The sequence below is a fragment of the Eptatretus burgeri genome, chromosome 2 (genome assembly GCF_056783735.1).
Source record: "Eptatretus burgeri isolate ZD-2024b chromosome 2, Ebu_testis_v1, whole genome shotgun sequence".
Taxonomy (NCBI): Eukaryota; Metazoa; Chordata; class Myxini; order Myxiniformes; family Myxinidae; genus Eptatretus; species Eptatretus burgeri.
In genome coordinates, this window is record NC_140962.1 from 49,910,617 (window position 1) to 49,933,116 (window position 22,500).

A 22,500-nucleotide genomic window follows, 5' to 3' on the forward strand; every position below is an offset into this window, starting at 1 on the left:
ATGAAAGCTGTGATTGAAAATCAGGGTTATTCCACAAAATATTGATTTCTGAACTCTTCTTAAGTTAAAACATTAGTATTGTGTTGTTTAAAAATGAATATGAACTTGTTTTGTTTGTATTATTTGAGGCCTGAAAACACTGAATCTTTGTTGTTATTTTGACCAGTTGTCATTTTCTGCAAATAAATGCTCTAAATGACAATATTTTTGTTCGGAATTTGGGAGAAATGTTGTCAGTAGTTTATAGAATAAAACAAAAATATTCATTTTACTCAAACACATACCTATAAATAGAAAAACCAGAAAAACTGATAATTTTGCAGTGGTCTATTAATTTTTTCCAGAGCTGTATACATATATATGTTAGATGATAAAAACTCCACTATTAAATTGCTAGTCAGAAATTGCTAATTATCAAGTGGTCTTGTCATCGGGAATAATTTCACATGCTGATTGTGCTTGAGGAAAAACAGTACAAAGCAAAAATCCACTAATTGGCTGAAGTTTGCAACATCTGATTCTACAGGTTCTGTTTAAGAAGTTCCAGGATATGCACTTAAAGTAAACTAAAGCATCTCTAGCCTGAATGTTGCATCAATTCCTCAAGATGGTGTCTTGTGGTTCTTGGTATCCTTTCTCCAAGAAGGCCCTTGTCAAAGGTCCAGAAAACACCAATCAGTTGTCAGACAGTGCAACTGCCTTTTGAATCAGCAAACAGTGTTGCTGTCTTAATATCATTCTTTACTGTTGCTAACATTGTCAATGGAGCACTTTTGGTAAAACTGCTTTAGACAGCTGTTTCTCATTCAGTGCATTGACCTACCTCCATGTTGTTCATTTTAACTGGTGATATAATGCGACGCAAATGCAAGCTGCCATTCTGCAGCAGCATGAGCAGAGGACAAGCTCATGAAGTCTGCTATTCTTCCGATTTGACATTAAACAAGTTGTATGCACAATCCTATCAATGGCTTCTCACAGGGGGGTCGATGTGTTCGCATCTCTCTCCTCCCTTCTACAAATTACTGTACATTGTGAATTTATATCGTCAACAAACAACCAATTTCTCTGTTGAGCATTATCCATTTAGAAGCAAAATCTCAAGGTGCTTTAAAAAGAAATAAGTGGGAAAAGTAAAAATTAAGAAGAACTCGAGGGGGAGCACTAGGGAGAGTGCAAAACCTCCGCCACCAATACTGCTGGGTCACTTAAGTGAACCTGATATCCTATTCATTGTAGGTCAAAACGGATCAGACTCTACTGAACCATGATTGAATAAACTAAACGAGGTTGACGCGCATGTAGAAATACCAAAAAAAAATAAAAAATCGAAATTTTTTTGAAAAAAAAGGTGCAAAATTTCTAAGTTTTTTTTTCTCTGAATTTTTTTGGGGGGGTTAGAAATCACTTAAAACATGTAGAAATGCAAAAAATTCAAATATTTTTCAAATAAAATCGAAATTTTTTTGAAAAAAAGTTGCAAAATTTTTTGTTTTTTTTCTCCAACAAATATATTTTTTTTTTGGTTGGAAATCACTTAGAACATGTAGAAATGCAAAAACAAAAATTCAAATATTTTTTCAAAATGGCCACCATAGCGGCCATATTGGACTTTGGACCAAGTCCAATATCTAATGGCATGATCCTTGGACCATACCTAACCCCCCCACCAAGTTTGGTCGAAATCCGTCCAGGAGTTTTTCCATAATACTGTTCACAAACAAACAAACAAACAAATAATCATAAACCAATGTCACCCGCAGGGTGACCCGTATCTTGCCAAAAGGTGACCACGTGTGACTTCTTTAAGGTCACACTGAGGTGAACAGAGCTGCTATCTACCAGGAGCGACTCCTTGAGGAATATCTGCCGACAAGAGATTCCGATGAGAATCGTTCTTCAGAGTAACCATGAAAAATATGCGTTTGCCTCATAACGTCACCAAATGACGTCATAATGTCTCAAGCTTGACATATCTCAAAAGCACTCATCGAGGTGTTCAATTTAAGGTACTACACGATATGGTTCCTAAAACTTGAAAATTTGACCTTGGGGTCAAATATGTTTGACCTTTGGTGCTAACCATGAAGGTCAAGGCCAATCGCCACCAAAAATTAATCAGCTGAGCGCCAGACCATGAACTATATTCCCATGAAGTTTGAAGACGATCCGATCAAAATTACTCAAAAAATAAGGGTTTCGTCGACTCCCCTGATTTGCGACAAAGTGACCTTGACCTTTGACGTTGACCTTCAAAATTTTATGCGCTGAAAGGGACTTCTATAGGTCTCTGATATGCGAAGTTACAAAAATTTCCAATGATAACTGTGCTCTGCAGAATTTTTTATACGTGATTACAGACAAAAAAAAAACCCATACAAGCTGACTAACATATCTTGCAAAAACTTCGTTTTGGCAAGATAACAAACAGACAGGGGTGAAAACAGTAACCTCCGTCCATCTTCAATGGCGGAGGTTAACTCGAGGGGAAGAACTTGGTGGAGTGCAAAAACTCCGCCGCCAATACCACTAGGTCACTCAAGTGAACCTGATATCCTATTCATTCAATTTGACATCAACAGTGCTCACAGTTATAGTTTGCAACTTTCCCCTTTACTTTTAACTTTTACATACTCAATTCATTCGTCATAACTGGATTCCTTGAGACAGAAATTGATTTTACGTGGGTATGTCCACCTGAAGTTCCAAAATCAGCCGCAATTATAATTTTGGCATGTTTTTTTGTTGGAAATCACTTATAACATGTAGAAATGCAAAAAAAAGAAATCGAAATTTTGTTGAAAAAAAAGTTGCAAAAAAAAATTTTCTCTAACAATTTTTTTTTGGGTGGGGGGGGTGGTTTGGAAATCACTTAAAACATATAGAAATACAAAAAAAAGAAATCGAAATTTTGTTGAAAAAAAAGTTGCAAAAAAAAATTTTCTCTAACAATTTTTTTTTGGGTGGGGGGGGGGGGTTGGAAATCACATAAAACATGTAGAAATGCAAAAAAAAAAATTCAAATACTTTTTCAAATTGGCCGCCAAAGCGGCCATATTGGATTTTGGACCAAGTCCAAAATCTAATGGCAAGATCCTTGGACCATACCTAACCCCCCTGCCCCCACCAAGTTTCGTCGAAATCCGTCGATGAGTTTTTCCGTAATACTGTTCACAAACAAACAAACAAAAAATTTATTATAACTTCATTGCAGTCATACGGATACAGCACAAGAAACAGCATTTACAGTTCAGTCAGTTGCCATCATGAACAACATTCGAATGTGGAATGTGATGTCAATGGTTTAAGTCAAAAATTCCATCATCACCTCCACCTCCTCCGCATAAAAACAAGCAAAATTCTTACTGAAAACAGAAAATTGACACACCTGCGTGATGGTAACGTCATAATGGATTGGTACGATGTGGAGGGCCTTTCATTGTTAATAAAACTGGCCTGCACTGCAAAATAATACATCACGTTTGCAGAATAGTGCCAGTGGCGCCTGAGCGCGATAGACGAATTTTCGGTGTCAGGCGAACTATTGAACCGGAACAGTCACAACGAAGGCCTGGATATCTCATGAAAGAGTAATATCTGAACTACATTCTCACCTAGTTTGAGCCACATATCACAAAAATTGATGGAGATACGTGCTTTCAAAAATGGCCAAATTATGACACATTTTTGCTGATGGGATCCAGAATACAAACCGGAAGTTGATCAAATTATGTCAGCTAATGGCCAATGGTATGTTTTACATTCCCTAAAAGTTTGAGCGAAAAATATAAAACTTTCGAATTTTAAGAATTTTTTTGTCATGTAAATGGGCTTTTCAATGCAAATTTCAAACATTTTGTGACGTCACAATCTGGATCCGATCCGGTTGAAACATGGCAGGGTGAAAGATATTATGACCCTACATAAGCACATTAAATATCTAAGCAATTGAACAAGAAATGGCGGAGAAATGATTTTTTGAAATTGTCCCATGTAAATGATTGGGATTTTTTGAAACTTTGTGAATTTTTCGTGACGTCATCATTTGATCCAGGTTCACCCAAATTTATAGGTTCAGTCCTTGGGTGATTATCTTTCATGTCAAAATGTTTCGTGGACATATACACAAGGATCGCTGAGAAAATCGATGCACAGACAGACAAACACACACACAAACAAACAAACAAACAAACTCTTAACTGTACAAAGTGACAGAAGTTGTCTTCGACAACTTAACAAGCAGTCATAGAGTGGTACTTACGATCGTCAATTGACCTCTGACCTTGTCTTATAAAAGCTGTCTCGAGAGAAGGTAGCGACACAAACCAGAAGTTTCTACGATGATTCTGTATCAAACCATCAAAAATCGTAACGTCGACCGAAGCAAAAATCTCCATTTTTCCACGCAATTATATTAAACCTTAACGTAACTCAACGACGCGTCTGCTCGAGCGCACTGCATCATTGGACGACCCGTGACGCGTCGAGTGAAATATTTTTATACAATCTTAAAACGTCTCCAAAACATCCGATTTTTACCAGAATTTCGACAACCGAGTTTTAAGTGTCCTAAGCGATCGCAAAAACCGAAGACAAAATTAAAATCGAAGTTAAAACGAACTCGTAACGTCGAGCGAAGCAAAAATACTCCATTTCTCCACGTGAATTTACGGAATTATGTTTGACCTCACTGTGACCTTGACCTTTGACCGATTTTGACCAAAATCTAATCAGCGCTAGCCACCACCCTCCTGAATCACGTGGTGTAATTTGACATTGGTAGCTTCTTCCGTTCTCGAGTTATCATGTGCCTACAAACAAACAAACAAACAAGCAGTCATAGACTGGTACTTATGAAATCGTCAACTTGACCTCTGACCTTGTCTAATAAAAGCTGTCTCTAAAGAAGGTAGCGACGCAAACCAGAAGTTTCTACGATGATTCTGTTCCAAACCATCAAAAATCGTAACGTCGACCGAAGCAAAAATCTCCATTTCTCCACGCAATTATTTTATATTATTTTATCAAAGTCACAAAACCGTAATATTCGGCCATCCACCAACAATCTTTGCATAATCCGACGGCTTAGCGAGTCAGGAATGCGAAGATAACCTTTATTGGGATAAAAAAATGACTTTTAAACACCATCTTTATCGAAAACACAGTCAGCGCGCACACGGAAAACCATTATGTGATCAACGCCACCTCTGCTCAAGCGCGCTGCACCACGTGACGACCCGTGACGTGGCAAGTGATATATTTTTATTCAATCTTAAAATGTCTCCAAAACATCCGATTTTTACCAGAATTTCGACAACCGAGTTTTATGCGTCCTAAGCGATCGCAAAAACCGAAGACAAAATTAAAATCGAAGTTAAAACTAACTCGTAACGTCGAGCGAAGCAAAAATACTCCATTTCTCCACGTGAGTTTACGGAATTATGTTTGACCTCACTGTGACCTTGACCTTTGACCGATTTTGACCAAAATCTAATCAGCGTTAGCCATCAACCTCCTGAATCACGTGGTGTAATTTGACATTGGTAGCTTCTTCCGTTCTCGAGTTATCTGTACCAAACCATCAAAAATCGAATATTTGACCTCACTGTGACCTTGACCTTTGACTGATTTTGACCAAAATCTAATCAGCACTAGCCATCACCCTCCTGAATCACGTGGTGTAAATTTGACATTGGTAGCTTCTTCCGTTCTCGAGTTATCGTGCCTACAAACAAACAAACAAGCAGTCATAGACTGGTACTTACGAAATCGTCAACTTGACCTCTGACCTTGTCTAATAAAAGCTGTCTCGAGAGAAGGTAGCGACGCAAACCAGAAGTTTCTACGATGATTCTGCACCAAACCATCAAAAATCAAATGTTTTGGATGTTTGACCTCACTGTGACCTTGACCTTTGACCGATTTTGACCAAAATCTAATCAGCACTAGCCATCACCCTCCTGAATCACGTGGTGTAATTTGACAGTGGTTGCTTCCTCCGTTCTCGAGTTATCGTGCCTACAAACAAACAAACAAACAATCAAGCAGTCATAGACTGGTACTTACGAAATCGTCAACTTGATCTATGACCTTGTCGAATAAAAGCTGTCTCTTGAGAAGGTAGCGACACAAACCAGAAGTTTCTACGATGATTTTCTGTACGAAACCATCAAAAATCGAATGTTTTGGATGTTTGACCTCACTGTGACCTTGACCTTTGACCGATTTTGACCAAAATCTAATCAGCGCTAGCCACCACCCTCCTGAATCACGTGGTGTAATTTGACATTGGAAGCTTCTTCCGTTCTCGAGTTCTCATTTTTTGGATGTATGACCTCACTGTGACCTTGACCTTTGACCGATTTTGACCAAAATCTAATCAGCACTAGCCAACAGCCTCCTGAATCACGTGGTGTAATTTGAGATTGGTAGCTTCTTCCGTTCTTGAGTTATCTGTACCAAACCATCAAAAATCGAATATTTGACCTCACCGTGACCTTGACCTTTGACCGATTTTGACCAAAATCTAATCAGCACTAGCCATCACCATCCTGAATCACGTGGTGTAATTTGACATTGGTAGCTTCTTCCGTTCTCGAGTTATCGTGCCTACAAACAAACAAACTAACAAACAAAAACAAACAAACAAACAGAAACGGAAGGCATCAATATACTTACGAAATCTTTAGATTTCGTAAGTCACAAACAGAAACGGAAGTCATCAATATACTTACGAAATCTTTAGATTTCGTCAGTAACAAACAGAAAGGGGTGAAAACAGTAACCTCCGTCCATCTTCGATGGCGGAGGTTAATAAGAATTATGGCATATCAGACCGTCAGGATTGGAATTATATGGAGTTCGAACTTTGCTTGTGTAAGTAAGGAAACTCTTCTTGAAAAAGTTATAAAGTAAAAATTTGGTACTGTACTTTAATCCCAAAAACAAGTGGTTTTTCATCTTCTTCAAAACCCGAAGAACCCAAGGATAAGTGTAGCTCCTTCAAAAAGGATGATAGATGTGGACCAGCTAAGATGGCAATGGTCAAATGAAAAGCTCAATTCGATTGACAGCCTGAGACGTTCGGGGCCACGGAGGATGTATGAAGTTTACATCATGTTACACCACACAGGACTGTTGATTGGTGGCATTGCCATCATGAAACATCCTATCTTTATTCAGTTAAACAGCACCAACATCATGACATTGAAATGGGATGAGAGGTTTTCAACCACGGCAGTTGAACATTCCCCAGAAAATTACTCCAACTCCAGTGGCATAAACAGCTGTTAGTCAAAATACATTCAGGACTTTCTCAATCATGAAGTTACACAGCACAAGAACTCTTTCAACCGTTTCAAACAGTGCAAAATATAATTTGCTTTAAAAATGACTCTTCCATTGACAAGAGTCCATTGCTGATGAAGGTGACAATTTGGTTCATGCAAGGTTGGCAGGATCATCTTGAGGTATGCACACTCACCTCTGAGCTGTCGAGCCCGTGTTAAAATCTCAGCACAGCTATAAACACCATCGTGGTGTTTCACAGGCAGGACAATTCATTAGTGTGTGTGCCGTCGCATGGACTGGCATTCAACTGAGAGTCCCATCTGTCGCATCAGTTGGTGGATGTTAAAATCCCATGGCTTCCTTCCCAAAAAGTACGTGAGCTATTGCTGGAACCCTGACCAAGTTACAAAGTCTTGCTCTAACCTACTTCGTCAAATGTCAGGCGAGGCGAGCCGGTTCGTGAAAGACTTGGGCCAAAACTTTTCCTGATCGAGTTTTGGGTGAAGCCCAAATCTTTTTCTTTCTTTAATGGCCACATTCCTACCCCACAATTTAGTTCAAGAAAGAAAAAGGACAAGTTTAGTTCACATGAGAAATGAATGGCTTGCAAAGGAGGTAGCAACTTCCTTTGGATCGATTGGATCCAGTAACCAGTTCCTTGTTTTATGGATATGTTATGACCAGCTCTACTCCAGATTATTGCAAAGATTGACAACTGTGGCCTGTCGCCAACTTTCATGTGATGCAACAAGTGTGTTAAGCCTGGTGTTTGCTTAGTGGTTAGGTTGGCTGGCTTACGATCTTACGGTCCTGAGTTCAAGCCCTGTTGGCTGCTGAATCAACACTAGGTGGGGTTGACTCAACCTGTTATCCTTCTGAGGTTGGTGAAATGAGTACTAGTGTACTGAAAGAAGGGCACAGTATCAGTGGCATAGCTATGCTTCCAAAAATTGATAGCTACCCCAGCAGCCAAGCTGCCATATGCAAGAACAGAACTAGTGCATTGGCACTATCTGTTGCTAATGTGCCACCTCGGTCCAGTCATCAAATTCCATCTCAACTTGGTACAGTCATCAAATATTGCTTTAACAGTCTGGGAGAGCTGAATCCACAAGACAAAGTATGATTTCTGCACCAGATAATGTCTCTCAGTGCACTGATGATGCAGTTTGTACAAAATTAGGTGATTCTCTTTAAAAATGACATTTACGGTGATTGCAAGCAGCAATTTCCACAGATGAGACAATTGCTACCTTTATCGGCAACAGTGCAAGTCTGCACAAATTAGTCACTTCTAGGTACTGAGAGAAATGGTAATGCAGACAAAAGGATCAATGGGATGGTGCATTTTTTTTTTTAAATTGTGGGTGGAATTTGGCTTTAATACACAGTGAGGGTCAGTTGGGATTAAAGGAGAAGGAGAGAGTAAAAAGGTGCATCAGATGATGAAGAGAGAAGAATAAAAAGAGAAACAAAGAGTCAAAGGCATGATGGGCCTAACGGCCTCTTCCTGCGTTGAAGTTTTTTTTGTATAGTGAGACACTGGTAAAGGCAAAAGTTCCTGAAAGTTATCAGCTTGGATGTGCCCAACCCAAGCAGATGTTGAAAACGAAGCAGAATCAATCTGGTTAGTGCAAGGATCGGAGACCTGGCAAGGATGTGTGAACAGCACTGAAGGTGCTTTCGGCTGATGGAAGGCAAGATTGCTTAGTTGGTCCCATGCTTATCTCCGATCTGTCTGGCCTTGGATTTGGTAAACTGTGCAGTCATATTTGATAATATACATTCTGGGATCACAGGAACGTCATGTCGTAAACGCACTCCTACTGTCCTTCATATGGAGACATAACACCGACCGTCCTGTCAACATGAATCGCAATGTACAACTAAAGATCCTGCGGTACTTTCAAAAAGAGAAATTACCTATTATGTGCTGGACCTTGGTCAAATTACCTGTTTATAGATTGAACATAAGCAAATTAAAGAGGCGAGGACGGCAAGTTGTATTAACAGAAAATAAACAAATCAATTCAGTCAATGGGCTTGATGGGCCAGATGGCCTCTTCCTCCATGTGCAATTCGTGTCAACGGTACCCTGATTAAACCAACGTGATCACAAAAAATGCCACGGTATCGGTCCCCCAGTCCCACCCAACAAACAAACCGGAGGATTATTATGTCCACAATAAACTGCATTGTTTGACACAAAAAGGTGACTCAGCAAGTAGCCAATCACACATACCCTGGAAATGTCCCGTTGCTGTTCATTCACCCATTTTCTCACTCCACTGGGAAGTTGAGTCACTGCAACCAATCAAGCATTGCTCGCAACTTGAATTTGCATCTGTCTTCCACTTGAAATTTACATTCCATGCCAAATCAATCGATTAGTGGTGCAGGGGTAGATGTTGCAGGACGGGCAATCATTCATCATCGGATCATTGCACGAAGGCTCAGATTTAAAACACTCGAAAGCATCATCCACCGCAAGGCCCATGATTCATTTTGTGCAGCAATGATAGATTTAGGAGCATAAACATATTGTGAGTAGCTTACAAAAGACACAATCGACATCAAAGAACATTCTGGAAAGCATCTTGATAGGATTCCCAACCTCTTTGATGTGAAGGAAGTCTTTGGCTTCAAAAGAGACAGCAGTACCATGGATTGGCACATCCTCATCATTGAAGCCATTGTACCCAACGTTTGTTCTCACAGCAAATGCCACAGGCTTGGTCTGCACATACAAGAGGATGTGGGGGTGGGGAATGAAGTTAAGTGCAGCAAAAATGAAGCAATTTGCATTTCTTCCCACCACAATTGCAAGATTTGAAGCATGGACTAATTTCATAACCTCTCGAAAAGATATTATGGATACAAATATGGTGGAAATTTTATCAACCTCCACCCCCCACCACCAACACAACATGCCTCATGCATTATTTTCTATGTCCTCCTGTTACTGATTGAAGTCTAAGTGTTGGACAAATATGCTGTCAAATGCATGTGTGAGAGAAGGTTCAATTCCAGAGGGTTGGAAGACAGGCTTCATTCTGCCAATTTGGAAGAGGGAGGGCAATGTTCAAGTTCCAAGGAAGTCCCGAGGCATTAAACTCTTAGGTCATCTCATGAAGGTGCTTGAGAGGATTCTGGATGGGAGGATAAGGAAGAATGTGGAGATTGAGATCGATGAAGGGCAACAGGGGTTTATAAAGGGTAGGGGGATGAACGGATGAGATGTTCACGCTGAGACAGCTGGTGGAGAAGAGGTTGGAGGTGCAAGGTGAAATGGCAATGGGATTTGTGGACCTGGAGAAGGCCTACGAGATTGTCCCGAGAGAGATGGTGATGGCAATACTGAGATGGATGGGATGGTGGATAATAAGTGGGAGAAGCAGGAGGTCCTTCCACAGCAGGAGTGGAAGGAGGAATTTGGGAAGCATGGGCTGAAGATGAATATGGAGAAGGCTGAGGTGATGTGGGTCCAGCAGCAGAGAAATTGAATGAATATCAAATTGGAGGGGAAAGAGATCAGACAGGGAAATAGGTTTGAGTATCTGGGGGGAACAATGACCGGGGATCATAGGTTGGAAGCAAACATGCAGAGGATTCAGGTGGGTGCAAATGTCTGCATGAGGGTAGAGGGATTGATGACAGACATAAAAATATCAAGGAAATTGAAAGGGAAAGTTCTGCCGTCATGTGTACCTTTACAGTCTCAAAACAGTGGCATTGACAGAAAGACAACAACAGAGGCTACAGGGCTGAGAAAACAGCTAGGTCAGGAGGATTGCAGGAGTGAAGGGGTGGATAGAAGGAAGATGGATGAAATGAGAGAGAAGATTGGTGTGCTGGTGAGCTTGATGGGGGAAATTGGTAAAAAGTCGGCTAAAGTGGGCTGGACACAGTTCGAATGGGGGAAGAGAGAATGGCAAAGAGAGCAGATAGGTTGAGGGAGCAAGGTAGGAGGAAAAGAGGGAGACCATGGTCGATATGAGAAGATTTGTGAGGAGCGATATCAATAAGGTGGGTAGTTAGAGAGTGGAGAGAGTTGGTTAAGGACGGGGAAGTGGAAGAGTATTGTGCTCAAAGCAGGGCAGAAGATCAGTACCATCTGGACCTTAGAAAAATCCCAATTTCCCCAATCTTGTTATATATATATACATACAACAACACAAATCATGTCCCATTACAGCCAAATGGGACACAATTTTGCTTGTTCCTCCCACACACAGTGATGAGATTTAACCATCTATAATTCCAAAAGGAAGTTCAGGCCAAGCAAATGATTTTAAGCACTATGTTGGACTGATGAGCCCTAATCAGGGCAAAATATGTCTGCACATATGCTATTTTCTCTGCTTGTGGCATTTTGACCCATTACCCATAAGGCTTAGGTTAATAGGTTTAATATATAGATGCATTCAGGAAATAGATATTCAAATTTTGCTCTAACTCTTATGTGCATAACACAATGAATGAACCTGCACATCATGCACTGGGTTTCCCCACAGTCGGAGATCTTCATGTTTTGCAAATGAGGCTTTAAAAAGCTCTGTACCATGTCAGCACCACAGTCCAGATGAGAGGAGTGATATAACCATGGACGTCAGTACATTTATGCCCTACGAGCTTTCTTAGCATGTTCTGACCATTCTCCCCCCCCATTGTTCTGACAAGGCATCCAAAATACTTTATTATAGTAATCACATTTTAGCTGCTGTGGCGATACAGATTTGTGGCTCATCACGGCCATTTCAGTGTGAATTTTGACCAGTTCATTCCACCTGCCATGTGAACATAATGCCTGCGTCACGACAAGTAGCCAAAGGGTTCATTTATAAAGACAGTCTGGAAAAAGACATTCAAATTTAACTCCTATTTTGGTTGCATCAGCCAGCGGATGAATAGCATATCATGCACCGCGTCCACCCACGGACGGAGATCTGCAGCGACAAATAAGGCTTCAAAGCCCTCATGCCACGTCAGCACCGTAGGCCAGAGGAGCGGAGTGATCTAAACATGAACGTACCTCCATTGTATAATAATAACTAGAAGATGTAATAATGTCCTGTGGTTGAACGTGATGCATGCAATGAAATTAAGACAGTGGTGCAGGGAGTCAATACTCGTGGAAGTCTGAGATTGTACACTTGTACGTCATTGCAAAGCATCCCTGTGCTTTACCCGATGCCACTCAATTTCATTCCTTGTTCTTCAAATATTTACTTTGTTTCTCCAACTTTAAGAATGCTGTGATTCCATGAGCTTGATGGGTGTTCGGTACATTGGTGTACCTCGGTGGTTTGAAGTCACATAATTGCATCACCGTGTCTTTGCTTCATGTACATATTTCAATCAAACACTTGATAAGTTCTGAGATGAGATAATTACACAATAAAGGGCGATTTAATGAAACAGGCAGAAGTTTTGCAAAATGACGGTGTTATTAATATAACTCATCAACAATTTGGACAAATATTTAAATATCAATCTATCAAACAACAATAACGTCAACAACATTTAAATATCAAACATTTTCTTATCTTGTCTGAAATAAATTATTTCCATTTATACTGTAAACAAGCTCTGTTTGTCACAAAGAAACCAGGCCTGCCTGCAGTACAGTTGTTGGTCTTGTGAGAAAAGTTCCAAAAGGCCAGATAACTCATCCCATTGTTGCAGGTGCTCCGACTGCTCCCGCACAACCTTTTATTTGCTACTAGTTCATCAGTATGTCGGATCTGTCAGGACGATGGTGGAGAGAGCACACTTACCTTTGAGTTGTCTAATCTGGGTTTGATCCTTGGCCCAAATAACTCACAAAGCCTTGCACCACAAAGCGTGCCATCAGCTCAGAGAGACGTTAATCTGGGGTCCTTATGCGAGCATTTGGTGGTGTCCGTTAAAGATTCCACCATGTCTTCTGTGAAGAGGAGATGAGTTAGTGCTGGTATTTTGACCAAATTCCAATTTCCTTTTTAGGCTTGGCCAGCCTGTTTGTGAAAGACTTGGAACAACAGTACACGATCAATGAGCCGCTGACTCAAACGTAATGGTTAAACGATGTAGGAAGGAGAAAGTTGATCAGTGTCTTGGACCAAGTTCCTTTTCATAACAAGCTTCCTTGTAAATCTTCAAGGAGGATTATTCATCGACTAAAGATAGGGACCAGTTGATGAAACATGAAAACAAAGGCCGAATGCAACTCTCCCATCAAGTCTCCTTGGTGGTGTCGTACCAGCTTAAAGCAGGCTGAGGCGCTGTACTGATATCAATTAGATTGAGATATTGTTTGACGGCATCATTAGAAATCCCTCAAGGACAGAATTCCATCTCCTGACAAAGAATTAACATCCATGCACTTCTTCACTTTTATCAAATTTGCTTTACTCAATTTATGTCTCCTTCTCTTCAATGTTACCTTTGCATATGTAACACATAGATGGTTGTTTATTTTAAAAGAATACTAGAGTGCATGATAAAAGACTTGGCTAGCAAGGCATAAAGCCACCACTAAAATATAATACACTTGACATTGAAAGTGTCTCTGTGTCTGTGTGTGTGTGTGTGTGTGTGTACATATATATATATATATATATATATATATATATATATATATATATATATATATATATATATATATATATATATATATATATATATATATATATATATATCTCGTACTAACAAATCTCTCTCTCCAACAAATCGTTGCCACCAAAGCAGCTTCCTGAGCAAGGGTTATACTGGGTGGTTTACCATTGCCTTCCCAGCAGTAGCTTGGGAAGGAATTTGGAATTTGGCCATGATGCTGGAAATAGCTCTCCTATTCCTTGTGAATGACACCATTGGATCTTTAACATCCACCACCTAATGCTGGCAGAGGGGATGCCCGGTTTTAACGTCCATCCGGGGGACGGCACACTCATGGCACACACATTGATGAATCACCCTGCCTGTGAAACTCCTGGATGACAATTTATAGCTTGGTTGGGGTTCAAACCTAGGCTAGACAGCTTGGACGTGAGTGTACATACCTCTAGGCCATCCTGCCAGCCCAATGAAAGCCTACAAAATAATGATTATGGAACAGCATTAAAAAATAATAATACATACATACATACTTGGCCCACTAACACGACAATAATCCATATCATATCGTAATGCTGGAGAGTGCACAATGCATTTGACGTTAAATACTGTACGTTGCAGATGTCAGGGATTTGGCATTTTGCATAATATTCGAACTTTGATGGACTCTCATAATGCAGTTTAAACGTTTTGGGGTTTTTTTCCGACATAAAACAGTGTTGCCAGTCTCGAATGCCGAGGACTATTGCTCAGAGGTGAGAAAACTACCGGTGAATTATCCATTTCTATAAGAACACACACAAACGCATTATCTTTCCGCTCAGCAGTAAATGAGGCTCATGGGGCCGAGGTTTGAAAAAAAGAATGCATGAAGGACAAAGACAGTGCACCTTGAAAAAACACAAATATACCACAATGCAGAAACATACAGCTCAACTTGAGTTGTATCCCCATAGAGCAACCATTTTGCAAACTCCATCAATACAGTGGCAGGACAAAATGAAGAATAAGCAAACATGTGCAACCACATTGAAACTCTAAAAGATCCGACAACAAACGTCCTTCTACCTGCCCACTCAAACCATCTATGTCCTCTTATCTACTCGAGATACAAGTGCCTGTTCCACATACAATACTTTTACACGAACATACCATCAATCCGTAACTAAGACAACAGACAGTGGTTTGTAATCTTCATTGACATGAGGTCGTCAACCCAGGCAGGACTAGCAGATTTTCAAAAGTGCAGGTGGTGAACCTAGTATAACACTTAATACTGCATTATGAACGCACGAAGCACCCACGTTGGCGGACGCACGCACGCACAGATGCAGGCACACAGAGGCTGAGCTCCATATATATATATATATATATATATATATATATATATATATATATATATATATATATATATATATATATATATATATATATATATATATATATATATATATGAGATGGATGTGGGTTCACATCCAGTCATATGATTGAAGACTCTCCTTCAAATGATCAGCGATCAAACCCCTCAGTGACTGCGATCAGTGCTGGTCAAACTTCTCAGTGACCCACAATGTCTCCAGACCTATCCACACGGGGACACTTCTGGGGTGTGGAATGTTAACCACTTACATTGCATGCAACATCAGACTGGTCTTCAGATGTCTGGATGGATAAATGATACCAAATATCACTTTACGAATAGTAAGACTGGTCTGATTCATGATGTTGTATCGACTTAAACTGTAAAGCAACCGTATTGCATTCGCTTCAAACTGTCGAGAGGCGGCGATTTATGTAATTAGACCTATATTATTACAGACCTTGCAGATGATATTTGTGTACCACAAAAATGTTTTCTTGTGTGAGCAATCAAATGAAGTGCTCTCATCAAGTATCTAAATAAACATAATTTGTGCAAATATGATCTTTTTAAACAGAGATCCAAGGCACATAGAGGAGATTATACAAATATCACATGTAGGTCAAAGACATTTGGCAATATTGCTATACTTTTACATTAATTACAAGGACATTAGTAGAAAATGCATGAATCATCAAAATATAAAAAAGATTTGAACCTAGGAACCTCCCATCATGAGCAATGACTTCAGATGTGAACACTAAAAAGGCTGACCCACAATTATCATCGCATTGGCTTTTAGCTCGTTTGCATTTGGTAGCATGTTCAGGCTCCAACAGCATAGTTCAGAAGTAGAGTACTTACCTCTAAACTGTCTAGTTTGGACAATTCCAACAGTTCCAAAGCAATTCCAACAGTTTATAGTCGTATCAGGAATCAGACCCACATACCACATAGGATCCCTTTAACTTTAAAGCTGGTCTTCAGTGCCCGCAGCAGTTAAATAAATTAAGAGAATTCATTCAAATCATGACTTTACCCACAAAAGAGTTGCTGTTTAACATGTACAACAATGCTGGAGACATCGCAAAGTTTAATCACCCGTGAAATAAACATTGTAGATTATCCACCATGTTGCATGCTGGCCTGTGCACGTGTCACGTGGTACATCTGTTCACAGTCGGGGCAAAGTTATAACTTTATTTTGAAACGTCCATTTTTCACCAAATTTGCTTTGATTCCCTGTGGAGCACCTTACGAAACTTCTGAAAATATAGACACAAATCTGGCAGATGCTATGGATCTGCAGTTCCTCTGGGGGGACATGGCGCAAGGTCAAGCAGTGAATGCATTAAATCATTTTGCTCAATGAAGCTGGATAATTTTGGCACATTCCTCAATTTTTTGTTCATGTAATATAATTCTTGAAACAGTAGAAAAAGATAAGTTTAATGCTTTGGAAATTTCACATTTTCTTGTGGAAACACAGAGAAGGAGGGACTGTAGCCTTGCTTGCTTGAAGTAAATAGGTATATTGGCTTAGTTACAAGACTCGTTATTTTTTTTTTAATTATCAGATTTCACTCCAGAGTGAGACACTTATTTAGTCCGGATGATATCCGATCCTCAAAGCCGAAATCATATTTTGATGATGTACTTTAATTAGTCCGTGAGAGTAGATCGTGGAAAATTGCATCATATAATTCATGAAATCGCTCTAAGCGCCTAATTTGAAAACTATAGCACTTAAAAAAGTGAAGTATACAGCAATTTGTAGCTATGATGAACAGGCATTCGATATAATATGAGTGAGGAAAGTGAACAAAACTCATTATTGTGAAGAAATCGTTGCGGCCTGTTCCTTTATTTACCATTAAGACTTTATCATTGAGAAAAAATAAACTTTATCATGAATAAATTGTTGCAGCCTGTTTACAGTCAAGGCCTGGTTGAACAAATCAAAAAATATGGGAGCTTCAGACCCCAGCAAGGTTATCGAGGATATGCTTTCAGACCCCATAGAGAGCGAGGTGACCGAGGATGCGTCCGATGAAGGATATAATGAAATAAGGCCGTTAATTATCTTCAAAAGGGGGTGTTTTAATTAACCCAAGCACCCAATTTTCACTCTTGCACTTCCTTGGAGTTTTCTTAGTGCGCATGCAAACATTCTGGCTGCTCGGTTTCATGGTTTTGGAGTTATGCAGGACACACACACACACACACACACACACACACACACACACACACACACACACACACACACACACACACACACACGTTAGTATAGAGAGGAGGCTGTTATTTAATTATATAGTGTTGGGAAAAAAATAAAATCTGATTTCACTCTAGATTTCGACATTATTTAGGCCATAAGTTCCGATCATCAAATATGAAATCAGATTTCAAATATCGGTGTTTAATAAACTGATATGATACATTATTCAATCTTGCCAGGAGCCAATCATATTGCACCTAGCCTCACACAGCCAATCAGCATTTTAGGCTTTATTTCAACCCCTTTCTGAGCGCAGATTTTGATGCGGTCAATACACCTTTGTTAGGCATCAGTTATGAAGCTTGTGGCCAAATTTCATCAAAATTGTGTTTGGTTCAAGTGATAATGACTGAAGTGTTTACAGACTCATTGATTGACTGATTGACTGACTCACCTACCTACGGATACTTCTCAATCTCATAAGCTCACCGGAGTAAAATCCAGGTGAGCGAAAAACTGTTCAACCCCAACACTACTTGCTTTGAATTATATATTTCACAATGTTACCCTTCTCCTGTTAGAAAAACAAAAAACAAAAATGAAGCTCCATGGTTTTTACGTGACACCAAAATGAAATCCCAACTGTATTTATTTCGATATTCCAAATAATGTAGATTTAGTAATAGCAAAACAGAATAACCTGTCAATATCTTCGCACAGCATCCACTGTTCTCCAGGGTTTCCTCCACACATCATATTATATTAGGAACTTAATGGCAAGCTTTTCTCTCCCCAAGCATCACGCATGTTCAATTCTCATCAGGTTGGAAAGACGAGTGTCTGACACCAAAATACCGTATACTGTTGTCCAGAAAAACATGCCAGTGGTGCAGAAAAATATGCATCACCACGCGCACATGCCGCAAGCGGCGTTATGCAATTGGTTCACTTTGTCTGTTTGTCAGTCTGATCGAGGAACTACTTAATTTCAATTGAATATTATATTTTGAATACTGCAAAAACACGAATTGGAACATGAACCTATGGTTTCGCAGTACTTTGGCTCTGAATTTGGAAAATTGTATGGAATCTCCTCTTGAGCGCGCATGCGTACAGTGGAGTAAAGCAATTGCTTCAGTCTGTCTGGCTGGCTGGCAATGAATCAAAATTGAAAATCATTCCAAACAGGAAACTTGCTGCTTTATGGATGTCATAAAGGTCACAAACAACAGCCACAAATAACGAATTTAAGGAGTTAAATAAGGTGGTGTAAAAGTGGGTACATCAATGACAGTAAACTTCTGATTAAATGGTTTTTGGGAAGTTGTTTCTTCAGACTTTAAAAATTTCTGTTTTATTTCAATTTCATTACATATTTGAAAACTAGAACACAAATTACCTTGTTTGCACTTCCAAAAAAACCTTTAATTTAGGAGGACTTTGGTAAAAAATTTCATCATCTCGACTCTTAAAATTTGAAGCACGCACTGATGGTGGGGTAACTTTGAGTTTATTCATATTCTTCTTATTATTCTTCTTCAATAAGCTGCTTCCAATGAAGTCCTATGTATTTTTAGCAGCGTCTCGCGTAGCGAACGCTGCTCATAGAGAGCTCGGTGTTGTTCTTCTTCTTCTTGTTATTGTTATTCTTCTTGTTGTTGTTCTTCTTGTTCTTGTTATTCTTCTTGTTGTTGTTCTTCTTCTTGTGAAGACAAAACCTTAACCCGTCGGACTCGGCTCTTGTATATGCAAGATCCGGATCTCCTTCAATACTAAGCACATGTACACATCCTCACATAGACGGTGCCTTTTGAGAGCGTCGATCATGAACTTTTAAATATATTCGGACATTTGCTTTAAAGTTTCGAAAAGTTCACTTTACTATTTAAAGATTATTCCATTTATCGCATTGTAATTTCGTAAATACACTTTATTTCGTAAATACACGATATTTTGTAAATACATTTTGACGGGTCTCACGATTGGCTTAATCAAGGCACGTGACGAAATATCGGAAGTTGTTGTTTTTTTTGTTTGTTTGTTTTTTTAGCCGACAAAACCTTTAGGACGCTGCTCTTGGACACATTTGTCCTTGTTTCTTAAATGGGTGGGGTAAGGTGTTCCACAAACTCTTTAGTTGCCGTCATTTTCAAAGACCTTGAAATTACTACGTTTCGAAAAAAGTTTGTCTATAGATAGTACAACCAATGGAATACAAGCCACATTTTCAAACTTCACCATCTCCAGTGGCATCATTGTCTTAATGAATGTTCAAAGGAGAAAGAACTTTGATAACAAAGAAGCTTCGGCAATGGTCAGCTGCTGCAGCAGACTCACTCTGGCTGCTGAAGCAGGTGAAAGCGTGTATGATACCAGATAAATTCATTTATTATTAGATAAAAATGATCTAATTATCTAGTTCTGTCAAGTCACGGCTGACTTCTGGTGACATTCATGATCAAATTTCTCCAAACATCCTTGTCCTGCACTGCTTTCAAAAGCTTTAGCGGACAGCTTGGTTGCTGCCTTTACCCCATCTATTCAGCACATACAATGCCTGCCTCTTTTTCTCTTCTTCCCTCAACCACACCCAGCATGGTTGATTTCTCCAGATTTTAGTTTTCCGCATGCACGATGTGTCCAAAGTATGACGGTTTCTGTTTTATCATCAGCACTCCTTCATGCACATGGTGGTCTAATTTCTTCAAGCATCGATTTCTTTGTTCTTCTTACAGTCCATAGAATTTTTAACATTCATCTCCAAAACCACATTTCAAAACTCTCAATCTTCTTCTTTGTTTTCTTCTTCACTGTCCACGACACATCCATAAATTGCAACTGGAGATACCAGAGCATTCACTTGCCCCCTCTTGTTGTGTATTGTCTCATCTTTGTCTTCCCAGATCTTTGTCAATCCTGACATTGCTGTTATTCCCAATGCTAACCATCTATTAATATCTCCTCCACATTCTCCCCTCAATTCAATCTTACAACCCAGGAAGATGAAACTTTTCACTATTCCAAGCAAATAAGGATAGGAAGATGGAGGAGAGGAATAACACAAGAGCAAAAAAGTAAAAGGAATGGGGAAAGGGGGGGGGGGGATGAACGGTGGATTGGGAGTTGTGGAGAAAAGGAAAAAGGGGGTTGATAGGAGTAGGAGAGGAAGGGAGATGCACAAGGAGAAAAACAAAAATCTGAGGATGAAGAGACAGGTCAAAATTGTATTTTTCAACATGAAATATGTACATGGTCTTTTCGCAAAAAGAGTCAAGCAGACATTACCCAGCCATAAAAAAAATGAGATTCATTTATGAACGCAAGAACCCAGAAACTTAGCAGTCGGAAATAAAATGACATTACGGCCCAATTATCTGATCACCATTTCCATACCCCGAGGAGACTCAAATATCCTGTACTTAACTTGCATTATATTATCACTTGTGAAATAATGTCCTTGCCCTTTGTATGACACGCGTGAAGGCTCAGGAGGCATGCCACGACTTTTTACCAAATTGATACTTAAGGACATAAAAATTTTACTTTGGTGTGATCTTTGGTTCCTACCACTCAAATCACTCTACCACAGTGTTTCAACAACTTCTTTAGTTAAAATGTGATGCATCTTATAAAATGCTGAGTCATTTCACACTGTGTTATAATAACAATCCCCTCCTTAAGGATAAGAATAATTCACACCTGAGGACCAGTAATCCCTTCTTGGTTAAATTCCCAAAATCCAGACTTTCCTCACACCTTCTCTCTTTTATTCATCTCTTTCTTCTGTATGTAGAATCACCTTCCCTCAGCTGTGCAATTCCACTCTTCACGACAGCACTTAAAGCAGATGGTGCACCAACATCTCATTCCATCCCCTATTCCGAACCACATTCTTTTCTACCCTCAATTAACCTTATGTAACCTAACCTATAACCCTCATATTTGCAGGTTGCAGTGTTTCCTCCCCTCCTCTTTTCCTGTTCATTAATTCCCTTGCTTGTTGTGTCCAAATGTTGTCCGACTGCTGTCGGTTCATGCCTTTTAACGTCTGCACACTTCACTTTTCTACGAGTCTCAATCTTGTCTTTAAAAAATGATAATGGGTATTAACCAAGTTTTTTAATTAATGGATTTGACTTATTATGGGCTGGCAGGATAGACTGAAGGTATGGACCCTCACCTCTGAGCTGCCTCACCTGGGTTGAAATCTCAGGCAAGGCATAAACTGTCACCCTCATGTTTCACAGGCAGGGCAATTCCTCAATGTGTGTGCCATCCCTGGGATTAAACTGGGCATATCCCATCTGCCGGCATTAGCCAGTGGAAGTTAAAAATCCCATGGTGCCTTTCATAAAGAGTAGGTGAGCGCCGGCACTCTGAACAAATTACAATTCCTGCCCATTCTGTCGAGTATCCTGTGTCAGATTGGCAATCTATCCAGCACTGTAACCCTTGCCGCTTCAAGTGGCAGACTGAGTTAACTGCCAGGCTTGTCCCATCTTTGATGAGTTGTCAGGCATTTATGTCTTGCATTATTTTGTCTTCTTCTGAAGTATCTCTGACATGTATCACATGTGAAATTGGTAAGATCACTTGTTGTGGGTTCTTGTCTGGCAACAGCATGAATAGCAGCAATGCAGTTCACTCTGTCCATCTCCACTCTCTTCTTGGTACAGGCATCTAACCCCTCTCTGCATCTCGTTCTCCAGAAATCTCTTTCCTGAGCAAACACAGAACACGCTCTCTTCAGATCTCATCTCACCTTGTCTCGTTATCTTAGCTTGATTCCATGTGCCGTGCAACACTGTGGCAACCATCCAAATAAGAGTTTCTTCAGGATGCGGTTGTCTTCCATCCAGACAAGATGACTTAGCCAGCAAAGTCCTCTGGCTGCATTAATATCCGAGTAATTCCTACATCCAAAACTGTCTCCCTATACTTGTACACTACGAATATGCCCTGTCCATTGTTGAGTCTTGTGGATATGTAATATGCCTCAGAAGCACCTGTTGTGAGAGGCCTCAATCTTCCAGAAGAT

General features: G+C 39.8%; 1 protein-coding gene across 7 annotated transcripts in view; it reads right to left on the reverse strand.

The window, feature by feature from the left end:
* The window catches only part of LOC147032012 (voltage-dependent L-type calcium channel subunit beta-1-like), a 222,713-nt gene that overhangs the window by 69,386 nt on the left and 130,827 nt on the right, over positions 1–22,500 (reverse strand). For all 7 annotated transcript variants that reach the window (XM_085869264.1, XM_085869263.1, XM_085869262.1 and 4 more), the window contains one exon: positions 9,905–10,027. In XM_085869264.1, coding sequence (XP_085725390.1) covers positions 9,905–10,027 — 123 coding nt within the window. The remainder of the gene's footprint in view (positions 1–9,904; positions 10,028–22,500) is intronic.